The 23,685-nt window shown below is 40.2% G+C and overlaps 1 protein-coding gene across 34 annotated transcripts in view; it reads left to right on the forward strand.

Annotated features, from left to right (window-relative positions):
• Positions 1-23,685, forward strand: part of Clasp2 (cytoplasmic linker associated protein 2) — a 187,584-nt gene that overhangs the window by 150,881 nt on the left and 13,018 nt on the right. For 19 of the 34 annotated variants that reach the window (XM_029543096.1, XM_029543100.1, XM_029543104.1 and 16 more), the window contains 9 exons: positions 830-832; positions 5,725-5,888; positions 8,440-8,518; positions 8,651-8,701; positions 12,537-12,680; positions 15,295-15,438; positions 17,132-17,238; positions 20,106-20,259; positions 22,226-22,454. In XM_029543096.1, the coding sequence (XP_029398956.1) occupies positions 830-832; positions 5,725-5,888; positions 8,440-8,518; positions 8,651-8,701; positions 12,537-12,680; positions 15,295-15,438; positions 17,132-17,238; positions 20,106-20,259; positions 22,226-22,454 (1,075 nt within the window). The remainder of the gene's footprint in view (positions 1-829; positions 833-5,724; positions 5,889-8,439; positions 8,519-8,650; positions 8,702-12,536; positions 12,681-15,294; positions 15,439-17,131; positions 17,239-20,105; positions 20,260-22,225; positions 22,455-23,685) is intronic. The other 15 variants (XM_029543102.1, XM_029543110.1, XM_021206874.2 and 12 more) reach the window with 3 other exon arrangements.

Below are 23,685 nucleotides of genomic sequence, written 5' to 3' on the forward strand. Positions count from 1 at the left end.
TACTGCTGAACCAGGACCCAGTTGAGTGTTGTTAGGTCATCATCTCTGGTCTTCTGACTAGCATTGTAGCCAAATGAGGGAGCAAGCTGCTCTATAGTCCTAGAGCAAGAGATGGTAACACTCTTACACATGGAAGGTAAAGTGTGATGAGAATACTTGTTTTTACTTGCATACAGTACAAAACTTCACAGAAGTCAGGCCACTTTTGAAGGTGCAGCAAGAAGATGAGAAAATGGCTTTAGATACTATGGTTTGGAACCAAATTTTGACACTGTTGATAAATGGAAATGAGGTTCTCTTAACCTTTTTTTCTAAAAGTTAATCCACAGGATAGTGGATTGTGCGACAAAAAAAGTATTTGTAATAGGTTGGGTGTGGAAGTCCAGGCCTTTAATTCTGGCACCTCTAAGACTGAGGCAGACCTATCTCTGAGAGTTCAAGGACCACCTGGTCTACATGGTGAGTTCTAGGACCGCCAGGGCTACATAATGAGACTTTGTCAAACAAACAAATAACTAAATAAGAAAGATTTGGGGGCAACAAAAAAATAAGGAGCTTCTCCCCCTTTTAAATTTCCTTGACAAGGAAATGAATGAAGCATGCAGAGAAATCACGTGCCTTTCTCCTATGTTGTACATGGAATACTTGTTTTAAAAATATTTTGAGTTTTTTCAGAAAACTTTGAAAAACATTTGTGGTTACTTTTATTTTCTTCAGTGTTTTTCTCCCATACAGGAACTTTGCATTGATGGCGACTAATTTGTGTGTTTTTCTTTTTTTTTCTTTTTTCCTTTTTGCATGCTGTCCCCTGTGTTGGAACTCTCAATAGAGAGTAAGTTGGTTCAATATTTGTTGAAAAGCTAACTTTACTGCATGACTGTGGAATTAACCCATTTTCTCTGTTTTCTCTCCTTAAGAGTCCGTGCAGTGTTGGACCCTTTGCAATCTACGAAATGCTATTCGCAGTTACGCAGGCTGTCATTCTGTTTGGAGATGTGCTTTTAATCTACTAATTGATCTAATTTGATTATGTTCTTCTGTTTCACATTTGATGGCTGGCACACCTAAAATAAAGCAGGCTTCCATGAAAAGAGACTGCCTCAATTGTAAGAGCCCAGATATGTGTTTCTTTCCTGAAAAATTCCTCTTGTGAAATATCAAATTGATTCATTGGAGGCTTCAAATCATTTCCAATTCTCGAAATTATTTAAAAACAAAAAACCCTACTACCGCAATGTGCTTTCTGATGTTTAATATCATTCAGTAAAAGTAAACAGTGGTTATGGACCATTAATTTTAAACTTCATCTTGTGAAATATAATTTTCATTCCTCCTAGTATATTAACATACATATCTCCTTTACTCATTGGTGAAGAAAGGAGAGAATATTGATTGACTTCTGCAATGAATTCTTTGTGGTAGTGGAAAGATTTTGTATCATTTTCAATATATTGTGGCTATGGTTATGCAAATATATGGATATTTGCACATACATATAGATATATGCACACATATATGCATACATGTGTGTATATAAGCATATATGGTCAGTATGTACCATTGGGATTTCATACTTTTTTTCAAATAGTAGTACAGTTTTATATGTAGTAGACTGTAAATCATAGCTCTGTATTTTAATTATACTACTTAACATTTTATATGACCAAAAGAAATGTCTTTCTGGGACATTGAGAGAAGTCTTCTGGAAGAAAAGTTAAGATCTTGGGAGAAGTGTAAATGTAGATTGTGCAGTTATTTTGAGTCAAGAGGCTTGCCATGAATTTGAGGCCGTCCTATGCTACATACTAAGACCCTGTCTTGGAGGTAGAGAATTGACTCAGTTGGTAAATGTTTGCTCATGTAAACATTCATAAATGACAGAACAATGGAGTGGACCTAGCAATACATGCCTGTGACCCCCCCAACACTAAATAGGCTGAATCAAAATTATCATGAGTTCCATGTCATCCTGGAACACATAGACCCTATCTCAAAAATGAATAAAATGTACATAATCATATATTTCTGGGTGGAATAATAATATAATTTGAGAAAAGCTTAAGTAGTAACATTCACAGCTAGTTGCATCACAAGTTCTAAATAGGTGGCACCTTTAATTCTAACACTTGAAAGGCAGAGGCAGAGGCAGATGGATCTCTTTGAGTTCAAGGCCACTTGAATCTACATAGTGAGTTTCAGGTCAGCCAAGGCTACATGGTAGAAATAAACCAGAAATACTGTCTCAAATAAACCAGAAAACAGTTTCAGGTAGGAAAGATGAGTGCCTATGACCTAAAATAGTCCAAGCAGCCCTTGACAGACGTAGGAAGACACATGTTGTATGTATATAAGGGCAGACGGCCAGGGGATAGTAGGGAACAGAGTTTGTGAGATCTGTACGGAAGGGGAGCAGGTTTTACCTTGCCACAAGCTCCAAGGCCAGTTTGGAGGTGCACAGAACTACCTGAGAGTATGTAATGATTGTACATCTGTCAAAGTGGCATTCCAGTAATAGTAAGAAAAAAGCATGAGCTGACAAACAGCATGGAGGCTGAATCTGCCAGTGGATTTATAAATACCCTTGTTTTGAAACACAGTTGTATTAATTTTGTCTGTGACCATGATACAGTGACAGGGCTGTTCAGTTTCTAGACCCACGGCTTGTAAACCATGGCTTCAGACATTTATTATCTAGCCTGTTACAGAAATGATTTGATGGTGCTAGTATACAGGATATAGAATAGTCAGGTCTGGAGGTCAAAGGGCTTTGTACCTACAGCAGTGGTTCTGGAAGCAGACTTTGGGAAGGCCAAAGAGAGCTGTTCTGAGTGAAGGAGACCACAGTGCTGTTGAAGAGACGGGGTTTGGGATACAATAGGGGAATTCCTGCAAAGAAGGAAGGAAAGAAGAAATTGAAGAAAGCAGCGTTCAACTTAGAGAAAGCCCAGTCATACTGTGTTTAAGAAAAAACCTCACAGCTCAGGATAACCAGAGGATGAGGTAGGGAGGCAGAGGTGGCAAAGACATCTCAAGAACAAGGCACAGATAGACTGCTCTTCTGGAGACTTCCATCCCCAGCAACCACATGGAGGCTTACAGCCATCTAAAAAAGGATCTGATGCCCTCTTCTGGCAATCCCATGCACGTGCAGGCGTATGTTATTTTTATATACAGACTGGGAAGATTGGCCTTAGGAAGGAGTAATTGGATCTTCCTTAGGGAGGATTGTTAGATCATGAAGTGTAGAGGCAAATCAGATTCCAGCGAAAGGCAAGTGACACTCTTCTAGTGTGGAACTGTCTGGTAATCAGAAGGCTACAGCATGGCCAAGGCAAATGACCGTTGACACACTTGGAACAGGAAAATTGAAAACTGACTTAGGCCTTCCAGTGTCTTAAGATATTTTATTTTATTTTATTTTATTTGTTTATTTGCTGTTGTAGTTGTGTATGCCTTCAATCTCAGCAAAGGCTAATGGATCTCCATGTGTTCAAGGCCAGCCTGGTCTACAGTGTGAGTTCCAGGACAACCAGGGCTACACAATAAACCCTGTCTTGAAAAAAACAAACATGTTCAGGACAGGTTTTCATACGGAAAAATTTACAGTTGGAACCCTCAGACACTAGGAAACAGTTGAAACAGCATAAAAACAATTCACCAGAAGTAGCTGGAACTCTTAAACCTGCTCCTCGAGAAAGAAGCCCCTACTTGTACTGTGTTGGTTTCTGTAATGCTGCTATGACTGATTTCAAGTGACCAGCACCCTCTAAAAACTTAGTCACCTCCCACACCTAATCCTGTAACATGTGACTTGTTGAGGAATATAAAAACCAGCTGCAGAATGCTGCCAAACATTTGCCAGGTAACCAGGAAGGGTGAGTGTGGTTAGAGCCGCAAAATTGCCACAAAGTAGGTCTAAGAAAATTCTTTTTACAGAAGCAAAACACTCAGCCAGCACTCAGTGGAGCATTTAGTTGGGTGAAGAATGGGAATTATAGCACTCTACATCACAGATACTGCTGTGTAGATAGCACAGAGAGCTCTGGACTTCAAAGGCGTTACAGTTGCTGGTTTCACAGAACACAGCATCTTAAGGAAATAACTAAGGTGTTAGGTGTTTTGTCCCCCCCCCCTTTTAGCCAAGTTTCAAGTGTTAAAGCTTAGTTCTAATTCTAAATAGAGGAAACTTCATTGCTAACATAAGTGGCAAATACTAGAGTTCATTACAACTATATTAAGGAAATGCCAGAAATATTGAGAATGAAACGATTTCAAATTAGCACTTATTTAGGAGATTATTGACTATTTTATAACAGTAAACTATGTAAAAACAAATATAAATAGCACCTGTTCTGATTTTGATTTCTCTCAGTCTAATATGACTGTGACTCTTTTTTTCCCCTTTATTTATTTATTTATATATTTAAGTCTAGAAAAGGTTTATTTAGGGCATGAGGAGGGGAGTCAAGAGGGTAGTAGAGGCAGAAAAAGGGAGAGAGAGAGAGAGAGAGAATGAATGAATGAATGAATGAATGAATGAATGAATATAGGATTAAAGGAGAAGAGGCTGGCCATGAGCACGTGGAGAGAGAGGGGGCAGGGAACAGGGAGGGAGAGGGAAAGAGAAGGCAATAGCAAGATAGAGAGAGCAAGCATGACTGTGTGTTTTAAGAATATTTTCCTTTTACTTAAAAAATAAATCTTCCTGTATAATACTGATTTCTTACAAGAAACAAAACTTCGTCAAGGGTCACTTTTCCAAAATATTTTAATGAGACATCACTTATGAGTGCTAGTTTATCTTTCCCTTAAGTTTTATTTTTTCACCTTATATAATACTGGTATGTTTAATCTTGGAATCAGGTATAAAATTCATCAATATAAGTCAGGCACGATGGCTCACACCTTTAATCCCAGTATTCAGGAGGGAGAGGCAGAAGGATCTCTGAGTTCTTTGAGGCCAGCATGGTCTACAGAGCCAGTTCCTGAATAACCAGAGCTACACAGAGAAACCCTGTTTCGAGAAACAAAATATAAAATAAAATTTACTGGTACAGAAACAATTAAAAATTCTGATTTAACTGAATTTTAAATACATTTTTTTATTCTCAATTAATTTCATTATATAAATACTTTTCGTTACTTCAGGCTATCTAACATTACTTTTGGGGCAGTTTTAATAAATGATAAATCTCATACCAAAATGTTGATGTAATTTGTCATTTTGAGAAACCTGATGATTTCTCATCAGCTTATTATTATTATTATTATTATTATTATTATTATTATTATACATTTTTCTACTTTTTGATAACTCTAAGTACAATAATTTTCTAATTTGCTCAGTACCATTTTTAAAAAGCTGAGTTTCCTCAAAAATATACATAGCAGCTGGTCCATTTCTTAGGAAATGAGTCTCAGTTTAACTAGCTGAAGCTGTGGCGTTGTTGATAACATTAGGTGTGCCAGCCATTACGGGCAGTCTCCTTACCAAGTGGTGCTGCATGGACTAGCTAATTGTCAGACTTCTGCAGAAGTTGGTAACAGCGCAGGTGCACTCTTGTATCACAGAGTCCAGTGAAAAGCAAGAGAGGGGTTTTTCCGCTTGGCTGCCAATCGCTGTGCCTCAGATTCCTTTTTTCCCATCTATTTCTGTTTTGAACTGAGCATAGAGGTCAATATTTCCTCTTTCTTCTTCCCGCTTCTCCTGTTTATCAACTACAGGTATTCAGCATGTTCTTGGAGACTCTAGTAGATTTCATACAAGTCCACAAAGATGATCTTCAAGATTGGTTGTTTGTACTGCTGACACAGCTGCTGAAAAAAATGGGTGCTGATTTGCTTGGCTCTGTTCAGGCAAAAGTTCAGAAAGCCCTTGATATTACAAGGTAATGTTTTCTGCATGTATTTCAAGTTTAGCTGATGATAATCATGAATATTTAATCCGTGTGTTGAAGTGTTATTGATACTGGTTTGAGTACTGTTAGCTTGTCTTAAGTAAAATATAAACTGATGTGGTCCCAGCACCTGAGAGATAGAGGCTGGAGGATCCAGAGTTCAAGGTCATCCTCGACTATGGGGTGAGATGAAGGCCAGCGTTCAGGACACTGCCTCAAAACAACAGCAGTAAAGATATAGCTAGAAATCTGAGCCTGGTGATGCATGTCTTTAATCCCATCGCTTGGGAGGCAAAGGGAAGCAGATCTCTGTGAGCTTGAGACTGTTCTGCTGTACATAGTTCCAGGACAGCTGGAGCTGCGAAGCTATATAATATGACCCAGTCTCAAAAATAAGAATGGGGTGGGCTGGAGAGATGGCTCAGTGGTTAAAAGCACCGATTACTCTTTCAGAGGTGCTGAGTTCAATTCCCAGCAACCACATCTGTAACGGGATCTAATGCCCTCTTCTGGTGTGTCTGAAGACAGCTACAGTGTACTTATATAAACAAATAAATCTTTAAAAAATTTAAAAACATAAAAATAAGAGACTAGAGTAATTGCTCAGTGGTTAAGAACATTGACTGCACTTCCAGAAGTCCAGGGTTCAATTCCCAGCACCTACATGGCAGCTCACAACTGTCTAGAACTGTATGGGATCCAATTTCCTCTTCTGATATGCAACTATGCATGCAAAGAAAACACCCATATATACAAAATAAATCTCTTTTAAAAATAAATTAAACATGTGTGTTTAAACATGTATATGGGGCAGGTGTGGTGCCCCTTACCTACAGTCTAGCATATGGGAGTCAGAAGGATCAGGAGTTCAAGGGCAGCTTGGGTTACAAAGAGAGACCCTCTTTTAAAAAGGAAATAAGACTAAGTAAAAAGTGGTAGTTAGATCCAAGTACAGTGGCAAGGTCCTTTGCTGGGACACTGAGGCAGGAGGATTGTTTGAGGCTATGACATTGAGGCAAGCTTGGGAAATATAATAAAAACTTACCTCAAAGATAGCAAAGGCCAAGCAGTGGTGGCCCACGCCTTTAATCCCAGCACTTGGGAGGCAGAGGCAGGCGGATTTCTGAGTTCGAGGCCAGTCTAGTCTACAAAGTGAGTTCCAGGACAGCCAGGGCTGCACAGAGAAACCCTGTCTCAAAAAAACAACAAAAAAAAAACAGAACAGAAACAAAAAAAACAAACAAAAGGGACAGCAAAGGTGCATCTGATAAAAGGCCTTCAAGCCCTGAGACCTGGGTTTGATTCTGCACAACCTAAAGGTAGAGAACCAACTCCCACAAGTGCACCGTAGCACACACATGCCCACACACACAGAGATAAATAAATACAAATGAGAAAAGGGTGTTTGTTTGTTTGTTTGTTTGTTTGTTTTGAGACAGGGTTTCTCTATATAATCTTGGCTGTGAACTCTGTAGACCAGCCTGGCCCCGAACTCACAGAGTTCCACCTGGCTCTCTGCCTCCCAAGTGCTGAGACTAAAAGTGTATGCCATCACTGCCCAGCTGAAGAAAATTTAATGTACAATCATGTCTTCACCTTTTGGATAAAAACACCTAACTGTAAATGTATGTGTGGTTTGAACTGAAGTTTAATTTTATGTGAAATTAAACACTATTCCTAAAGGTTAGAGAATGTTTTCTCATTCCATTAGCTCTCCAGAGCCTCCTTTCAGAAGGCTTTACACCAAAGGTAGGTTTCTACTTCTTTGAGTTCATTGTAAAGGGACTCATTTCACACACCCACATATGAAGTTTTAATGAATCTGCAATTCAGATTTTTGTTGGTAGTGGTTTTTTGGGGGGACAGTCTAACGATGATGTAGCTCTGGCTGTCCTGGAACTCACTAAGTAGACCAGTCTGGCCTCAAATTCACAGAAATCTGCCTGCCTCTGCCTCCTGACTGTTGAGATTAAATGTATGCACCAACACACTCAGCTGAAATTCAGATCTGAAGGAGAGAAGAAATACGTCTGGAAATACTGAACTTTTTATCTTTTTCTTTTTCTTTTTTTTTTTTTTTTTTTTAATTTTCTATTTTGTGTATATGTGTGTGAGCTGTTCCTGAGGAGGGCAGAAGAGGACATTGGATCCTGTGGAGCTGGAGGTAGAGGTGGTTGTGAGCGGCCACATAGGTGTTAGGAAGCAAGCTCAGTTTTACTGTAAGGAGCAGTCTGTGTGCTTTTAGCCCCTGAGCCCCTCTCCAGCCCCAGGAGTGTGAGCTGTTACTGAGTACATGTTTCTGATTAAGTTTGGATTGGAGACAAGCAAGAGTCACTTACCTAGTGCTGTTTCCTAACTCTGCTGACTGTAAGTTGAGATGCCTTGAGCTGTGTGCTTTGTCGACTGCCACTTCTGCACAGTTCATCCATGCTCTTCGGGTCTACTGTAGAATCTGCTAAAATGCAGACCTGTCAGCTTCGTTGGTGTGGGGTTGGTTGTTTTCTAACTTTTTTTTTTTTTTTTGCTGTTGTTCTTTTCTCAGAGAATCTTTTCCAAATGATCTTCAGTTTAATATCCTAATGAGATTTACAGTTGACCAGACCCAAACGCCGAGCTTGAAGGTAAATCTTTGATTTCTTCTGAAAATATTACAACAAATTGAAATATTTTATTAATAAAGTTAGGATAATATTTATATTTTTGTCACAGAAGAAACTGCTCGATCAGTGGGTTTTGTTTTTATAAACTTTCAGATAGTCGTACCAGCACTGCGGGACCAGCTTCACTCTTTTTGGAGCTCAAAGGTTTTCCTTTAGTTTTTATTTTAGCCTGCATTATTTCTTTTCATAACTCTCTGCAGGGTTTCCGATAATGTTGTATGCATTGATGTCAGTACTAACCTTCCTAAGACTTTTACCTATGCACGTACTTGATTTCAAATGTTCTCAGAGGCTTCACCCATCCTTGGAAAAAGCTTTCTGGGTAACCACATTTTAAAAGCATCAAAAAATATGGCCATCTAACCCTATGCTGGCAAAACAGAGTTATGTTGTAAAATCTTCTTCAATCTTATGTTTGTGATTTCCAAGTCTTTTTTTCTCTTAATTACAGTTTTTGGAGACTGATAATTATTTGGGCCACACATACATTGCCTAGGAGCTTAGTGACATACATACATACATACATACATATGTATATACACACACAAACACACACGTACGAGTGTATGTGCTCGATATGGCTTAATTAATGGAGTGCTTACCTAGCATGCACACAGCCCTACCAAAATGTTTTTCATGAGCTGGTCCATTGAGATTAAAGTCAGGAAATGAGGAGCACACTGCTGGTACAGGCCTTGGAGTTTCTGCTTTGTTCTGCACAGATGTGCTCTACAAGCCTCACACCCCAGGATCGATTTTCCCTTTCCACCTTGGAATGCCGTTATGCCTCTGAATCACAATTATATTTCTAACAAGGTTGACATGCACCCAATGCAGTGTCGTTTTCTCAGAGCTACTATATAAAAGGAACCTTCTGGGTTTTTTGTTTTGTTGGGGGGGTTGGGGTTTTTTTTTTTTATTTTGTTTTGTTTTGTTTTTTGTTTTTTGAAAAGTGACATGCAGAATAAGGCTTTATTTAATACTAATGCATATTGTAGCTCATAATATATCCAAGGCATTTCTGGGAATAGAAAACATAGACTCTTTTATCATTGTTACCTATAATACTTGATTAACTAAATGGTAATATAGGATTTCATATAGTTATCTGGTAGATATTCAGTAGCTGCTAAAAATATAAGGGAAGGAGTTTTGTGTGCCTGTGTAAATGAAGCCTGAAGCGGTCTTTAGAAACAGAAGTCACGTGGAGTGGTGTAGGCTTGTGATCCCACCACAGGAGGCATTGAGGCAGGTAAATGATCAGTTATTTGTCAGTATGGGCTACACAGAGAGTTCCAGGATACCTAAGTGGTGAAGCATGACTCAAGAGACAGACGATAGGAGGGGCAGAGTGAACTTGAAAACCTAAAGAAAAGGACAAGGAAAGAGAAAAATAGGGATGTGGGAAGCTGGTAAGAGAAAAACGAGCTTCCTGTGGCCTGGAATCATATGCTGGCTTCGTAATGTGCTGTAATGTGCGTGTAAGTCCAGTCAGGAGCAAAGCTATGGGAGCCATCTTTGTTATACGTTTAGACAACAGGAATAAGTTACACTGCTGCCATACCTCATGCCCAGGTAAGAACATCGTGAAGGTGGCTGACAGGATTAATTATAAAGAACTTGGTTAAGGTGGAAGTGCTGAAGAGCTGGCTCAGCACTTAACATTCAGGGGACTGGAGTTGGTCTTCCAGCAGCCAAGTCAGGAAGTTCCCAGAAAGCCTGAACTCCAGCTTAAGGGATCCACTGTCCTCTTCTACACCTGCACATAAGAGGCATACATTCACACAGACCCACATGCATGCATGCAGATAAAAACTTGTTTAAACCATAAGAAGGTAAAGAGATGGAAAGATGGCTTAGTAGTTCAGAGCAATCGTCTCACAACCATAGCAACCAGAGCTTGGATCTGAGCAGCCAGTAACAAGCTGAGCATCCTGAAAACACCTCTTAATTTTAGCTCCAAGGGGTCCAGTACCCCTCCTCTTTTGGCCTGCACACACACACACACACACACACACACACACACACACACACATATTCACATAGAAGCACATACACAAAATGCTGTCAAGTTTTTACCAGGTTACTAAGTGTGGTGTGAATACACCTTTAATTCCAGCACTCAGGAGGCAGAGACCAGGGACCAGCTTGCTCTATGTAACAAGTTCCAGAAGAGCAAGGACTACATACAGAGACCCTGTCTCCAGCTAATAATAATGGTGGTAAATATAAAATTAAAAATAAGTTAAAGAAGTAAATATTTTTTAAAGAAAGAAAATAGCAGTAGACTAAATAACAATGCAAAGAGATTTAAATTTTAATTAAATTAATGTATATTTGTTAAATGTGTGGAATTTTTTCTGAATATTTTTTCCAGCTCAACAAATATGCTGAAGTAGTACATAAACCTTTGCAACAATATTATTTTGTTCTTTGAAATGGAATGTATAGTTGCACCATTAGTTAAAGATTGCATGACTTTGTGAGATGTCCTACTAAAATGGGAATGTTGCAATGGTTATATGTTGCTGTGGTTGCTTCCTTACTATAGCTAACACCACTTTTTTGTAGAAGCTTTCTAAAACTGCAGTACTTGCATTGCATGATTGTAAATATCTTTAATCTCAGCACGACAGAAGCAGAGGTAAATGGATCTCTGTGAGTTCAATGCCAGCGTGGCCTACAGAGTTCCAAACACCAGGGCTACATAGTGAGACTCTGACCTCCATAATCTCATACACAAACCTACCCACACATGTAAACGCACGTTCATATACATAGCACACAATTAACAGACAAAAATTTAAAGGTCATTTGAAGTCCTGTGGATGTACCAGTGCCAGAGTGCTTGCCTGACATTAGCAAGGCCATAGTAGATTTAATCTGCAGTAAGGCAAATAATGATAGTAATAAGAACTTTTAAAAATAACGGACCTCAGAGACAGAAGAGGACCTGGGCTCAGTTCCCTGCATGTACATTGCAGCACACGGCCTCCACAACTACAATTCCAATGGATCTGACTGTCTTCTGGTGTCCATGGCATCAGGTATTCATATGGTACACATGCCTGGAGGGAAATGCTCATACACATAAGAGTAATCCAGCAGCCTAGTCTGCAAAATAAGCTCCAGGACAGCTGGGCTACACAGAGAAACCCTGGCTTAGAAAAACAAGCAAAACAACGTTAAATAAACAGCCCCAGTCATTTAGACTATGTGACCAGAAACAATGATTCTCAGCCTGTTTATTTCCACTAACATGCCGGAGAGAAGAGATAGAATTTAATAATTGCTCACTAGAAGAATTAAAAATGGCTGAGCCTAGAAAGAAGCATACCTGCCTTAGAAACAGGTCTGTTTCCAGTTCTTCAGCTGCCTTTCATGCACTTTACATAAGAGAGTGAATTGGGAGAGCTGGGAATGTACTACTTCAAGTGGGAGAGTGCTTGGCTTGACTGCACCAGGTCCTGGGTTCTATACCCAATACCTTATAAGCTGTACTCAGGAGGTAGAGTCAACAGAATTAGAGAAGTCCAAGGCCATTCTCAGCTGCATAGTGCATTTGAGGTCAACCTGGCCTAGAGGCCTTACCTTAAATCTAAAGAATAGTTGTTACCCACTACAATTACAGGCTTGTCGTGCCATGCCTTATCATTTAACACATTGTCTGTTTCCCCCAAAAGAAATGACCATGGAGAACTAGCCATCCATACACTATGAAAGGAAGCTCAAGGAGATGTTTTCAATTTTGTTGAGGAAATCTTTAGCACTTGTTCATACTCTGGAAATGGAGTGCTAAAAGTTCTAATACTCATGAAAACAGGAATCCCCACTTCATGTCAGAGTAGGCAGCTGTATCATTTCTTGGAGATTTTTTTGTAACTGCTGATGCTGCACTTGTCAAAATTATTTGTGATACATTACCTAGTGTCCCAAGTGTCCTTCTCACTCTCCTCTTTTATTGTGTCTTCCTCAACAGGTAAAGGTGGCTATCCTTAAGTACATAGAAACTCTGGCAAAGCAGATGGACCCAAGAGATTTTACAAATTCCAGTGAAACTCGCCTGGCAGTGTCTCGGGTCATCACTTGGACGACAGAGCCCAAAAGCTCTGATGTTCGAAAGGTTTGTTTGAGTGGGATGGAGAGATATTTTAGGTCTTTTTTTAACTGATCTTTTGTTAGCTACAAGCCTTGTGTTTATCTACATAAGTGAGGGCTTGACTTTTCCTCTGCCTTGTTCACATCCTTTCCAGCGGTCCCTACAATACTTAACAATCAATACTTGCTGTGTGGAGACCGACCTTTTATTTTGTTTTTCTTTCCAAGCCCGCCCTCTCGTGCCAAGTGACTTGCTGCTGCCTCCTTCCTTAAAGAAGCTCCATTCTTAGAGCTCATGTCTGCATTGCTTTTTCATGCTCTTGGGTTTTGTCTTAGAGTTTATTGTCTTCATTTTCATTTTCTTGAGTTATGGTGTTTTGAGACAGTCTTACATATCCGGGGCTAGCCTGGAACTTACTCTAGCAGATGACGTTGAAGTCCTGGTCTTCCTTCCTGCCTCAACCTCCCAGGTATCAAGAATTCTGCCATATACCATCATGACTAGCTTGACTGAGCTTTTAAACATGCCTTGTTTAGTATATGTTAATATTTTTAACATTTCTGCCTAGGGCTTTTGGCTAGTATTTTCTATTGACTCAAAACTATGTAAGTTGTTTGTGCTAGGGAATGACTCCATTGATAAAGGACGTAAGAACTTGAGTTTATATTCCTAGCACCTACATTATTAAAAAAATCAGGCATGGTAGCACTTGCTTGTAATCTGGGTGCTGGAAAGGTAGCAGATTGAAGACAATTGCTAGGGTTCACTAGCCAGCTAATCTTTCCTAGTCATTGAGCTTCTAGTTCAGTGATGGATGATCTCAAAAACTAAAGGGAAGTTGGGGATGGTGGGACACACCTTTAACCCCAACACTCGAGAGGCTGAGGCAGGCAGATCTCTGAGTTAAAGCTAGCCTGACCTTTGGCCTCACATGTGGACACACTTTAGCACATGTATGTACCACAAAACAAAAAAGAAAATACACTAAATTGAATAAAAGTGAAGACATGGCATAATAAAACTTAGAGACACAACAGAAGCTGCATCTTGAAGAGAGCTCAGGGTGCATAGACGTATGTGCAGACAGAACACTCCTACATGTGATAGTTATGATAAATAAGATAGAAGCTGGGCTTGCACACACCTTTAATCCCAACAACTCAGAAAATAAAGGCAGATCTCCTTAGTGTGTTTCAGACCTCTTTTCAAAGGAAACAACAACAACAAAGAAAACTGCACCGGGCTGCACCTGACAGTGCTGCGTGACCCCTGCCTGGTGCTTCCACTTACCTGAGAACGCCCTCTGCCCTTGAGCTGTGAGCCAGAGCAAACCCTTCTGTCCTCTAGTTGCTTTGTCCGATACTTTACGAAGGCAGCTGATTCAGAGCGTGTAATAAAAGGGAACATTTAAATCAGTTAGTTAACCAACTATCGAAAGACAGTGAGGCAAAAGCAAAGCAAACCTGGAGCAAACAGAAACTTGTAGCTGAGGATATGGAAGAAAGCAGAGACCATACATGGTGTGGCCCATACCTCTAATCCAGCTCTTAGGAGGCAGAGGCAGGCAGATATCTATGGATTCAAGGCCAGCCTGGTCTACATAGTGAGTTCCAGTACAGCCAGGGCTATGTACAAAGGCCTGGTGGGATGAGGTGCCAGCAGGGCTGGTGAGGTGTCCAGCACTCAGGAGACCCTCATGGCAGCTCTTGTGATCCTAGGTCCCAGGTATCAGACATACATACCAGGAGACTGTTGAGTAGTATTGTGTTATCTGAATACAGCATGCTTTAACCACTCTACTGTTGTATAGTCAGACTCTAAACATAAAACACAGAGGTTTTCATAGGTGAGATCAGAAAAGGTCCAGAACAAGATGTGTGCACTGGACATGGTCCTGTGGCTGTGCTTCATTTCATCCTATATGCTATAAATGATTTGATTATACTTTAGATTCTACAAAACACCTGACTAACCTTATCCTGAGGTTAACTGTAGACTTTTAGATTAGCTGCTTAAGAAAAGACTAGATCTTGCAAACACTTAAGGAGCAGAGGCAGGAGGGTCACAGTCACAGCCTTCAGGACTACATAGTGTAGTCATGCTCTGTTTTGTTTTGTTGGTTGGCTATTTTGTCTGTTGGGTTTTCCCTTCTGCTGTTTTTATTTTTTAATTATCATACAAAGTAACATGTTTCCATATGGCATTATCATATGTACTTTGGTTTTGTTAATTTTCCCCCTCTTTCCATTTCTACCCTTACCCCTGTGTTGGCTGCTGCCCATGTATTTTTGACATATTGAGAATGTTTAATTTTAGCATTAAGTTACTGTCCTTTATGGTCATTTATAGGGAAACCTAGAACAGTAATGTATGTTGATGGAATAACCCTGCAATGTTTGACATGTTACACTTTCATAGTCCCCTTTTAACGTTAGAAAATAAATGGTAGTTGAGAGGGGTTTTATCCTCCCAAAAAGAAAGAAGTTATGAAAGTTAAGGCTTGATCATCACCTTTCCTTCTCCATGGGAGAGATGGTTGAACCCTGTGCCTGTGAGCAGAAACATAAGAAGAAAACGGACTCCCCTGAGCAGCCAGGATGCATCTCATCTACTTTTTGTATGCCTTTGTTCTTTCTAGGCAGCACAGTCAGTGCTGATTTCTTTATTTGAACTCAATACCCCAGAGTTTACAATGTTACTAGGAGCTTTACCAAAAACTTTCCAGGATGGTGCTACTAAACTTCTTCACAATCACCTTCGAAACACTGGCAATGGCACCCAGGTATTTCTTAACTTGTTTTGTTGGCTTTGTCTGCTGTTATGGTTGATTTAACAATGGTTGCTTTGCTTTGCTTTGCATGAAGTTGACTTAATTTAACTATGTGATTTTTACATCTGTATTTGGCAACAGTTTCTGAACGGGATTAAATATTGCCTTGGGGAAAATAGAGTCCCTTAAAACCTATGGTGCTTGTATTATAATTTGTGTAGTTTGGGATAGTAGTTAGCAGTAGACAGTTGAAAGGAGAGAGACGCATGTGAGCATTGTGTGTCTGAGGGCACCAGCAGCCTTGGAGTGTGTTAGAACTTTAGTACATGCTGTTCTTTGTCCTTCAGATGAACCAGTTCTTATTTGAGCACCATCAAGGGCCACTCATCCCAAGCCAACAAGTAAGGTTGAACAGAATCATACTAAAGCATTGCAGGCTTAGTGGTCTCTGGGTGTCATATGCAGGACTTGGTTCTGAGGAAGTAAAGTGTGACTAAATGTACATCCTAGTGAACTATATAGATTTATGCATGATTTACATAAAATGTCTAACAGATTGAGTGAGAGTTTTAAAGGAGGGGCCTTTGATAACAAAGAGAATACAGGTGTACTTGCTGTCAAGCTTAAAGCAATGAGTTCAGGGTTGAAAGTAATGTAAGATTTTTGAGTGAGGCAAGACATTTCATAGCTCAGTTATACATGACTCAAAGATATAGGATGCTGGACTCTGATGTTTACTAAAGACTTACTGGAGACAGTGACCCCAGATTGGTTGTCTCATACCGATGGAGATTCCAGATGCATATTCGGAGGGAGCATGCAAAGCAAAGGCAAGCTTTAGTAAAGAGAATTACAGAGAAGGTGGAGAAGCTCCAAGAGAGGAAAAGAGGCATCAGACTTCCTGGTCTAGGGTTTTTATAGGGCTTTGTCAGAGAATGGACAAGTTTGGGCTGGAGTAATTGCTTTGAGATTGGTTAATTCTCTGAAGTATTGTAGACCAAGATAATGAAGCACCCACATAGTATTGGCATGTCCTCCCAGCCCAACATTTTACCAGTACACCCAGTGAAAATGGTTGAAGTCCCTCTGTCCTTTTCTGACCTCAGGTTTGTTAATGACCTTGGTTGTGTCGTCTTCCAGCTGTTACTCACTTCTCAGATGTTGTCTGACCTTGCAAGAGTCTCTTTATTTTTGAGAGGCAGACAGGTCTTTGTGAGTTTTAGGCCAGCCTGATCTATATATTGAGTTCCAGGCCAGCTAGGGTTACATGATGAGACCCTGGCTCCAAAAAGAAAAAGAAAACAAAACAAAACAAAGCAAAAAAGGTAGTTTAAATCATTGAGAGAAAAGATGTTAATATTTGAGAGACGAAATTGGTTTAAAAACACATGGGCATGGTGATATACATCTGTAACCTCAAGCTTGCAAGGTGGAGGCAAGAGTTCAAGGTCAGTTAGGGGTACATGAGTCTTGGGGGCAGAAGTAATAGAGAGGAGAGCAGGTAAGGAGATAAGGGGGGAAAACTGAAGAGGTAAGTTTCTGAATGAAAACACATTTTCTCCTAGAAACCAGACGTAAGGGCCCAGATGTTTGGAATGCTGAAGTACAAGGAAGTTGCTTTCATAGTGTTCTCTCATTACTGCCTCTTCTCTCAGGACCTTGCTGCACTCCCTTGTGCTGACTCTCTTCTTACTCCCTCCCTCAGAGTTCCATGGGGAGTCCTTTGACGAGACCAACACCTCGGTCACCAGCCAACTGGTCCAGTCCTCTTACTTCTCCTACCAACACGTCTCAGAATACGTTATCTCCAAGGTCAGATGATTGCCCAGTCTCCATTCTTAGAAAGGCAGAGTTACCTATAATCCCAGACTTTGATTTGACTTGAAATGAGCTGATTCAAACAACTATAAAATTTAACCCTTTGGATAGCGATATATAGGATGAAAGGTCTTGTTTTCTTTAAGAGTAGAGTTACATTTCTCAAATTGCAGATGTGCCTATCTTTTTTATTACATCACTTAGTATGAATGGCAAGTACTAGTTATAGTATTAAATAGCATACTGATGTCCTCTGAAAGGTCAGGAGGGACTTGAGCTTATAGATAGACAAAGCATAAAGAGAAGAAGAATGAGGAAGAGTTAAATCTGTCATGAATACATAATGGCATTACGTATGCTTCTAGGAAAACATGTGACTAAGATATTGCTGCTTAATACAAAAATTTAAAAAAGGTAACATTTTCACACACAGTTCAAGCATGGATATATTTGAGATTAAAATCTCCCATTCCTCTTTTTTTTTTTTTTTTTTTTAATTGGGTGTGAGAGTGCAGGTCCACACAGGACAAAAGATTGGCAGTCAGGAGACAGCCTTCAGAAGCGGTTTTCCTTCTTCCACTGGGGGTTCTAGGGATGCAGTACAAGTGTCCAGGCTTGCTCAGCAGGCAAGCACCTTCACCCAACAGGCCATCTTGCTAGCCCTAGATTAAATTCTTGATTCATTAGTCAGTAGCCACCATGACCCTTTTGGTGGCCTTTTGTAAAATGAGTCTTACAACATCTATTACAATTAGTAGCCTAAGTTTTGTTATTGGTTATACATCATAGCTTGCTTCATGAGATTATCCATTAAAATTACAGAATATTAAATCAGAGTTTAGGAAAGAAAGATGAATCAGATCTTACCACTGAACCTATGGGCTAATAGATTTGTGACAATTTTGCTGGGTAAATTCTAGCCTTAATTGAATATAGAGTTTGATTATAGAATTCATCACATTAACATTATGTTCATTGTTCATTTATGTTCTCTGCCTCATCCATTGAGATGTTGTAGGGAGTGAATGCTCTTGTTGAAAAACCACGCCTACCTGAGTTCAATCCCTAGGTCACCATGTAGCGTGAAGGGAGAGAAGTAGTCCACAGAGCTTCCTCTGACCTCCACAGACACACTGTTGTACCCCACCCCCACCACAAGCTAGAATACTTTTATTTCAAAATCCTTCCTGTCTTTTCTCTTTTAACTTTGTTTTTTGTTTTTGAAAATAATAAGCAGTAGTAGGTGAAGTGCAGTTAGCTTCTTTTTTCTACTGAGGACTGCTCCCAATGATACTAGAATGTGTAGCTGCTCCCACTGGCCTCCAACTGGCCATGTGACAGAGGATGGCTGTAGATCCTCTGCCTCGAATTCCTGAGGGCTAAGAGCACTGACAATCACTAGCAACTATATTTGTTTCTTCTTCAGCTAGTGCTGTTACTACTTGTTAATTACAGGGACTGTAAAGCTTTCTATAAAAGGCCAGATGGCAAATATTCTAGGCTTTTAATCCAAGTGGTCTGTGACCTTTATTCAGTTCTGATCTTGTACTACCAAAGCAGTCACAGGTAGTCCCAGCATACATAAGCATGGCTGGGCTCCAGGAAGACTGTATTTGTGCATACTGAAACTTGAATTCTGTATAATGTCCATGTTATAAAAATATTTATCTATAAGTGTAAGTAATCTGTCTTGGCAAGATGGCTCAGTAGGTAAAAGTTCATGCTGCAAAATGTCTGAGGGCCTGGCCTGAGTCATTGTAATCCACATGGTGGAAGGAAAGAATCGATTTCCAAAAGTTGTTTTTAATACACACACACACACACAAGTATAATTTTAAGACCAGACATGGTACGCCAAGCTTTTAAGCCCAGCAATCATCAGACAGAAGTCGGAGAATCTCTGGTATACATAGTGAGTTCCAAGACAGCCAGGACTAAACAGAAAGGACTTTAAGAATAAATACAGTGTGGGCTGGTGAAATGGCTCAGCCGATAAGAGCACTAACTGTTCTTCTGAAGGTCTTGAGTTCAAATCCCAGCAACCACATTGTGGCTCACAACTACCTGTAATGAGATCTGATGCCCTCTTCTGGTGTGTCAGAAGTCAGCTACAGTGTACTTATATATAATAATAAATAAATCTTTAAAAAAAAAAAAAGAATAAATACAGTGTTAGCTGGCTATAGTGATATTTGCCTATAATTTCAGAACTTTGGGGGCAAGGCAAGAGACTCTTGAGTTTGAGGCCTGGCTTTGGGTTACAGAGTGAATTTGTATGTCAAAAATAGATAACTCTTTTCTTTATAAATATCCTCAGATGTGGTTATTTTAGCAGGATCAGGGTTAGCCAGGCTAGCCTTCAACCTGCTGTGTAGTAGAGGATTCCTGACCCCCGGCCCTCCTCCTATTTCCCCAGAGCTGGCAGTATAGATGTAGACTACCACATCCAGACTGTTTGTATTATAAGAGTATAACTGAAAATTTGTAGCCAACTGTTGTAGCTTACATCTCTAATTCCAGCACTTTGAAGGAGGATTGCAGTGTGTTTAGGACTAGCCTGGGCTATAGAGTGAGACTCAAAAAAAAAAAAAAAATCACCCAAATAGAAACTGGAGAGATGCTCTGTGGTTGAGAGCCCTTGCTGACAGAGAACCTGGGGTTAGGTCCCAGCACCCACATGATACCTCATAGCCATCTTTTAATTATAGTTCCAGGGATCCTGATGCCATCTTCTGACCTCCAAGGGTGCATACACACACATGGTACACATGCATACATGCTGGCAGAACACTCATGCACATCGATATAAAAATCAAATCAAACAATAAAATAAGTAAAAACTAATGCTATCTTTTTCACAGTGCATTTGATTATGATACAGAGAACATGAATTCTGAAGACATTTATAGCTCCCTTAGAGGTGTTACTGAGGCAATCCAGAATTTCAGCTTCAGAAGCCAAGAAGATATGAGTGAGCCACTGAAGAGGGACCCTAAAAAAGAGGATGGTGACATAGTAAGTGTTTACATGTTCTTACCATGTGTTACCATCATGCCTAATGTGCCAAATTAAGTGTGTGGGGGGTGTATGTATGTGTTCGTGTGTATGCAAGTTGTTAGTTTATTTTAAACTTTGCTTTCTGGTGTGTTCGTATATAATTCTTTAGAAGCTTAAGTCACTCTCCAAGTATTTACTATCAGCCATGCACATACTAGTGAGTTTTAGATGTTGTATCTGTAAGAAAGAGCTGTGCCGGGGCTGGTGAGATGGCTCAGTGGGTAAGAGCACCCGACTGCTCTTCTGAAGGTCCAGAGTTCAAATCCCAGAAACCACATGGTGGCTCACAACCATCTGTAACAAGACCTGACTCCCTCTTCTGGAGTGTCTGAAGACAGCTACAGTGTACTTACATATAATAAATAAATAAGTAAATCTTTAAAAAAAAAAAAAAAAGAAAGAAAAAAAGAAAGAGCTGTGCCAGAGAGGACTGTCAATGTGTATTTTACACTCTTGAGCCAGGGCATGGAGGTCTCTGTCAAATGACATTTGGACTAAGCCGGAAAACCTAAGAGGCAAATTCTATGAACTAATTAGCCCCATTTTGCTAATGTTTAAGAGGCTATTTAAGAAAGATAATATCAGGGGCTGGAGTATTGGCTCAGAAGTTAGGAGCAGCTCTTCCAGAGATCCTGAGTTCAATTCCTAGTAACCACATGGTGGCTCTGATGCCCTCTTCTGGCATGCAGGTATATATGCAGATAGAGAACTCCTACATTAAGGAAAGAAAAAAAAGAGAGAGAGAAATAAATAAATTTAAAAAGAATAGAGTTGAGCTACATTAACACCCTTGCCCAAACACCAAAATATTAATACAAATACTAGCGTCAAAAGTATTATCACCAGAAACACAATCATCAGAATCTACGGAGTGACTGCATGCCACGCTTGCTGCTGGGAACTCTGCACACAGCCCTCATCCTTTATGCCATCTGTGTGCACCCAGTACAAGCCAAGAATTGGTCTTGGCACTACTGGAGGCACAGAGATTATCATTTACTGATGCTGTAGCGACTACATGCAGGTCTAGGATAGGGAACCTCAGACCTGGTTGGTAAGACTTTCTGACATATGGTCCAGGGAAAACCAAGTGAAAGAAAAGGCAGGTGGGGAGTCCTTCAGAGCAGTACAGCCCTTCATGTGCTGAAATGCTGCAGCTCTGTGGATACTAAGCAACAATTTGCTCAATGGGAATGAAGGAATGGCTTATTTAAAAAGAAGTCTAAGCTGCCAGAGGCAGAAGGAAAACATAAAGACTGATGTACCATAGCAGAATAAATCAGTTAAATAATAGTATCACATGTCAGACAAGTAGGTTATAACATTCTCTGTTTGGACCACATAAACTGATGATGCAGACTGCTGTTACTACAATTAATATGGGGAAAATATAAACTTCCATTGTGAGACTCATGTGGTTAAGAAGCATAATCTAGTATGCTCCAGGTCCAAGCCAACGAGTAACTCATATGCTGGGGCCGCATTCCACTCTCTTTCTTTTCTTTCCCTATTTATTTTTTTCCATCACAGTATGTTTATTGATTATTTGGGAATTTCACATCAGGCACCCCAGTCACACTCACTTCCCAGTTCTCCCAGGTCTACTCTCCTGCCTAGTGATCTCTTCCCAGAAAAAAGAATGGAAAAAAAAAGTTCATTTTGTATTGCCCATGTACTCACTGGGTGCTCACAACTATCTGTCATGGGATCTGATTTCCTCTTCTGATGTGTCTGAAGAGAGCAATGGTTTACTCATATACATTTAAAAAAAAAATATTAGGGGCTGGGAATTGAACTCAGGCCTTCTGGAAGAACGGGAAACTACTAAAGTCATCTCTCCAGCCACCAAGAAACATCTTCTAGAATATGAAGAAGGTATGTAGAAATGAACTAACTTGCTCTGCCTTCCTCTTCCTGACAATAGATATGTGGTGGTCCCGGGATATCAGATCCAAGAGCAGGAGGTGATGCTGCTGACTCCAGCCAGCCAGCTCTTGATAATAAAGCATCTTTGCTCCACTCAATGCCACTCCACTCCTCTCCACGTTCCCGTGACTATAATCCATATAACTACTCAGATAGCGTCAGTCCTTTCAACAAGTCTGCCCTCAAGGAAGCCATGTTTGATGATGATGCCGACCAATTTCCTGACGGTGTGTTATGGGTTTCAATGCATTTTGGAGGTCTGGTTCTGTGAAACAAGTGGATATCTTTGCTCTTTTATTGTAACTCTTTAAAACATCCGGATTTGGGGTCTGGGAATGTACATTTGTCACTTGTTCCTGAGACAGAGTGTTTAACAACCATTCCTTCAGAAGGCCTACAGTTTGAGAACACAGACTACCTAACTACAAAGTCGAGGTAGAGAGCAGGAGGCAGCTCACATGGCATCACGGTCAGCATGCCATGAGTCTGGGTGTTTAGCTCAGTCTCCTTTTTGTTCAGTCTGAAGCTCTAGCCCATGGACGGTGCTCCCATATTCAGAGTGGATCTTACCTTTCACCTAAACTCTCTGGACCCAAATGTATGTTTCCATCATGATTCCAAATCTTCTCAAATTGACAATCTATTCATCTCACTTGTAGGTGTTTGTTAATACTACATGAAGTTAGGTGAAATGGGCTTCGGTCTGAAGGTCTAAATGTTACTAATCTGCATAGCCTGATTGGATAGTTCCTATTCTCTTAAGTAAATGTTCTTGTAGCCTCTGGAAAAGGATAGTTGTAATTGTACACTGTTGTCCTCTGATCACAGTAAGCAGTAAGGCACAGCCAGGATACATGAAGCATGACAAAGCACAGACTATTACAAGTGTTTCCTTGCTGATGAGGAATTAGATTATTGAGAGTGCCAGACCCCCTGCAGCTGGAGTTTCAGACAGTTGTAAGGTACCAGTGCTCTTAACCACTCAGCCATCTCTTCAGCGCAGGCTTTTTACTCCAGTGAGTCTATGTTACTTTCTGTAAAGATTTCCAGTACTGGGCTGGAGAGTGCTAAGAATATTGCTACTCTTTAGAGAACTTGAATTCAGTTTCTAGCATTCACTTGGTAGTGCATAACCATTCATAACTACAGTTCCAGGGATCTGATACCCTCTTCTATCCTTTGTGAATACCAAGCATGCACACGGTACACTTGCATACATTCAGTCAAAACCCTCAGACACATGAAATAAAGAGTTCCACTGCTATAGTGACTGTACTGGATAGCTTTGTGTCAACTTGACACAGCTGGAGTTATCACAGAGAAAGGAGCTTCAGTTGGGGAAGTGCCTCCATGAGATCCAGCTGTAAGGCATTTTAGTGATAAATAATTGATAATTAGTGATCAAGTGGGGAGGGCCCCTTGTGGGTGGTGCCATCTCTGGGCTGGCAGTCTTGGGTT

The sequence above is a fragment of the Mus pahari genome, chromosome 10 (assembly GCF_900095145.1).
Source record: "Mus pahari chromosome 10, PAHARI_EIJ_v1.1, whole genome shotgun sequence".
Taxonomy (NCBI): Eukaryota; Metazoa; Chordata; class Mammalia; order Rodentia; family Muridae; genus Mus; species Mus pahari.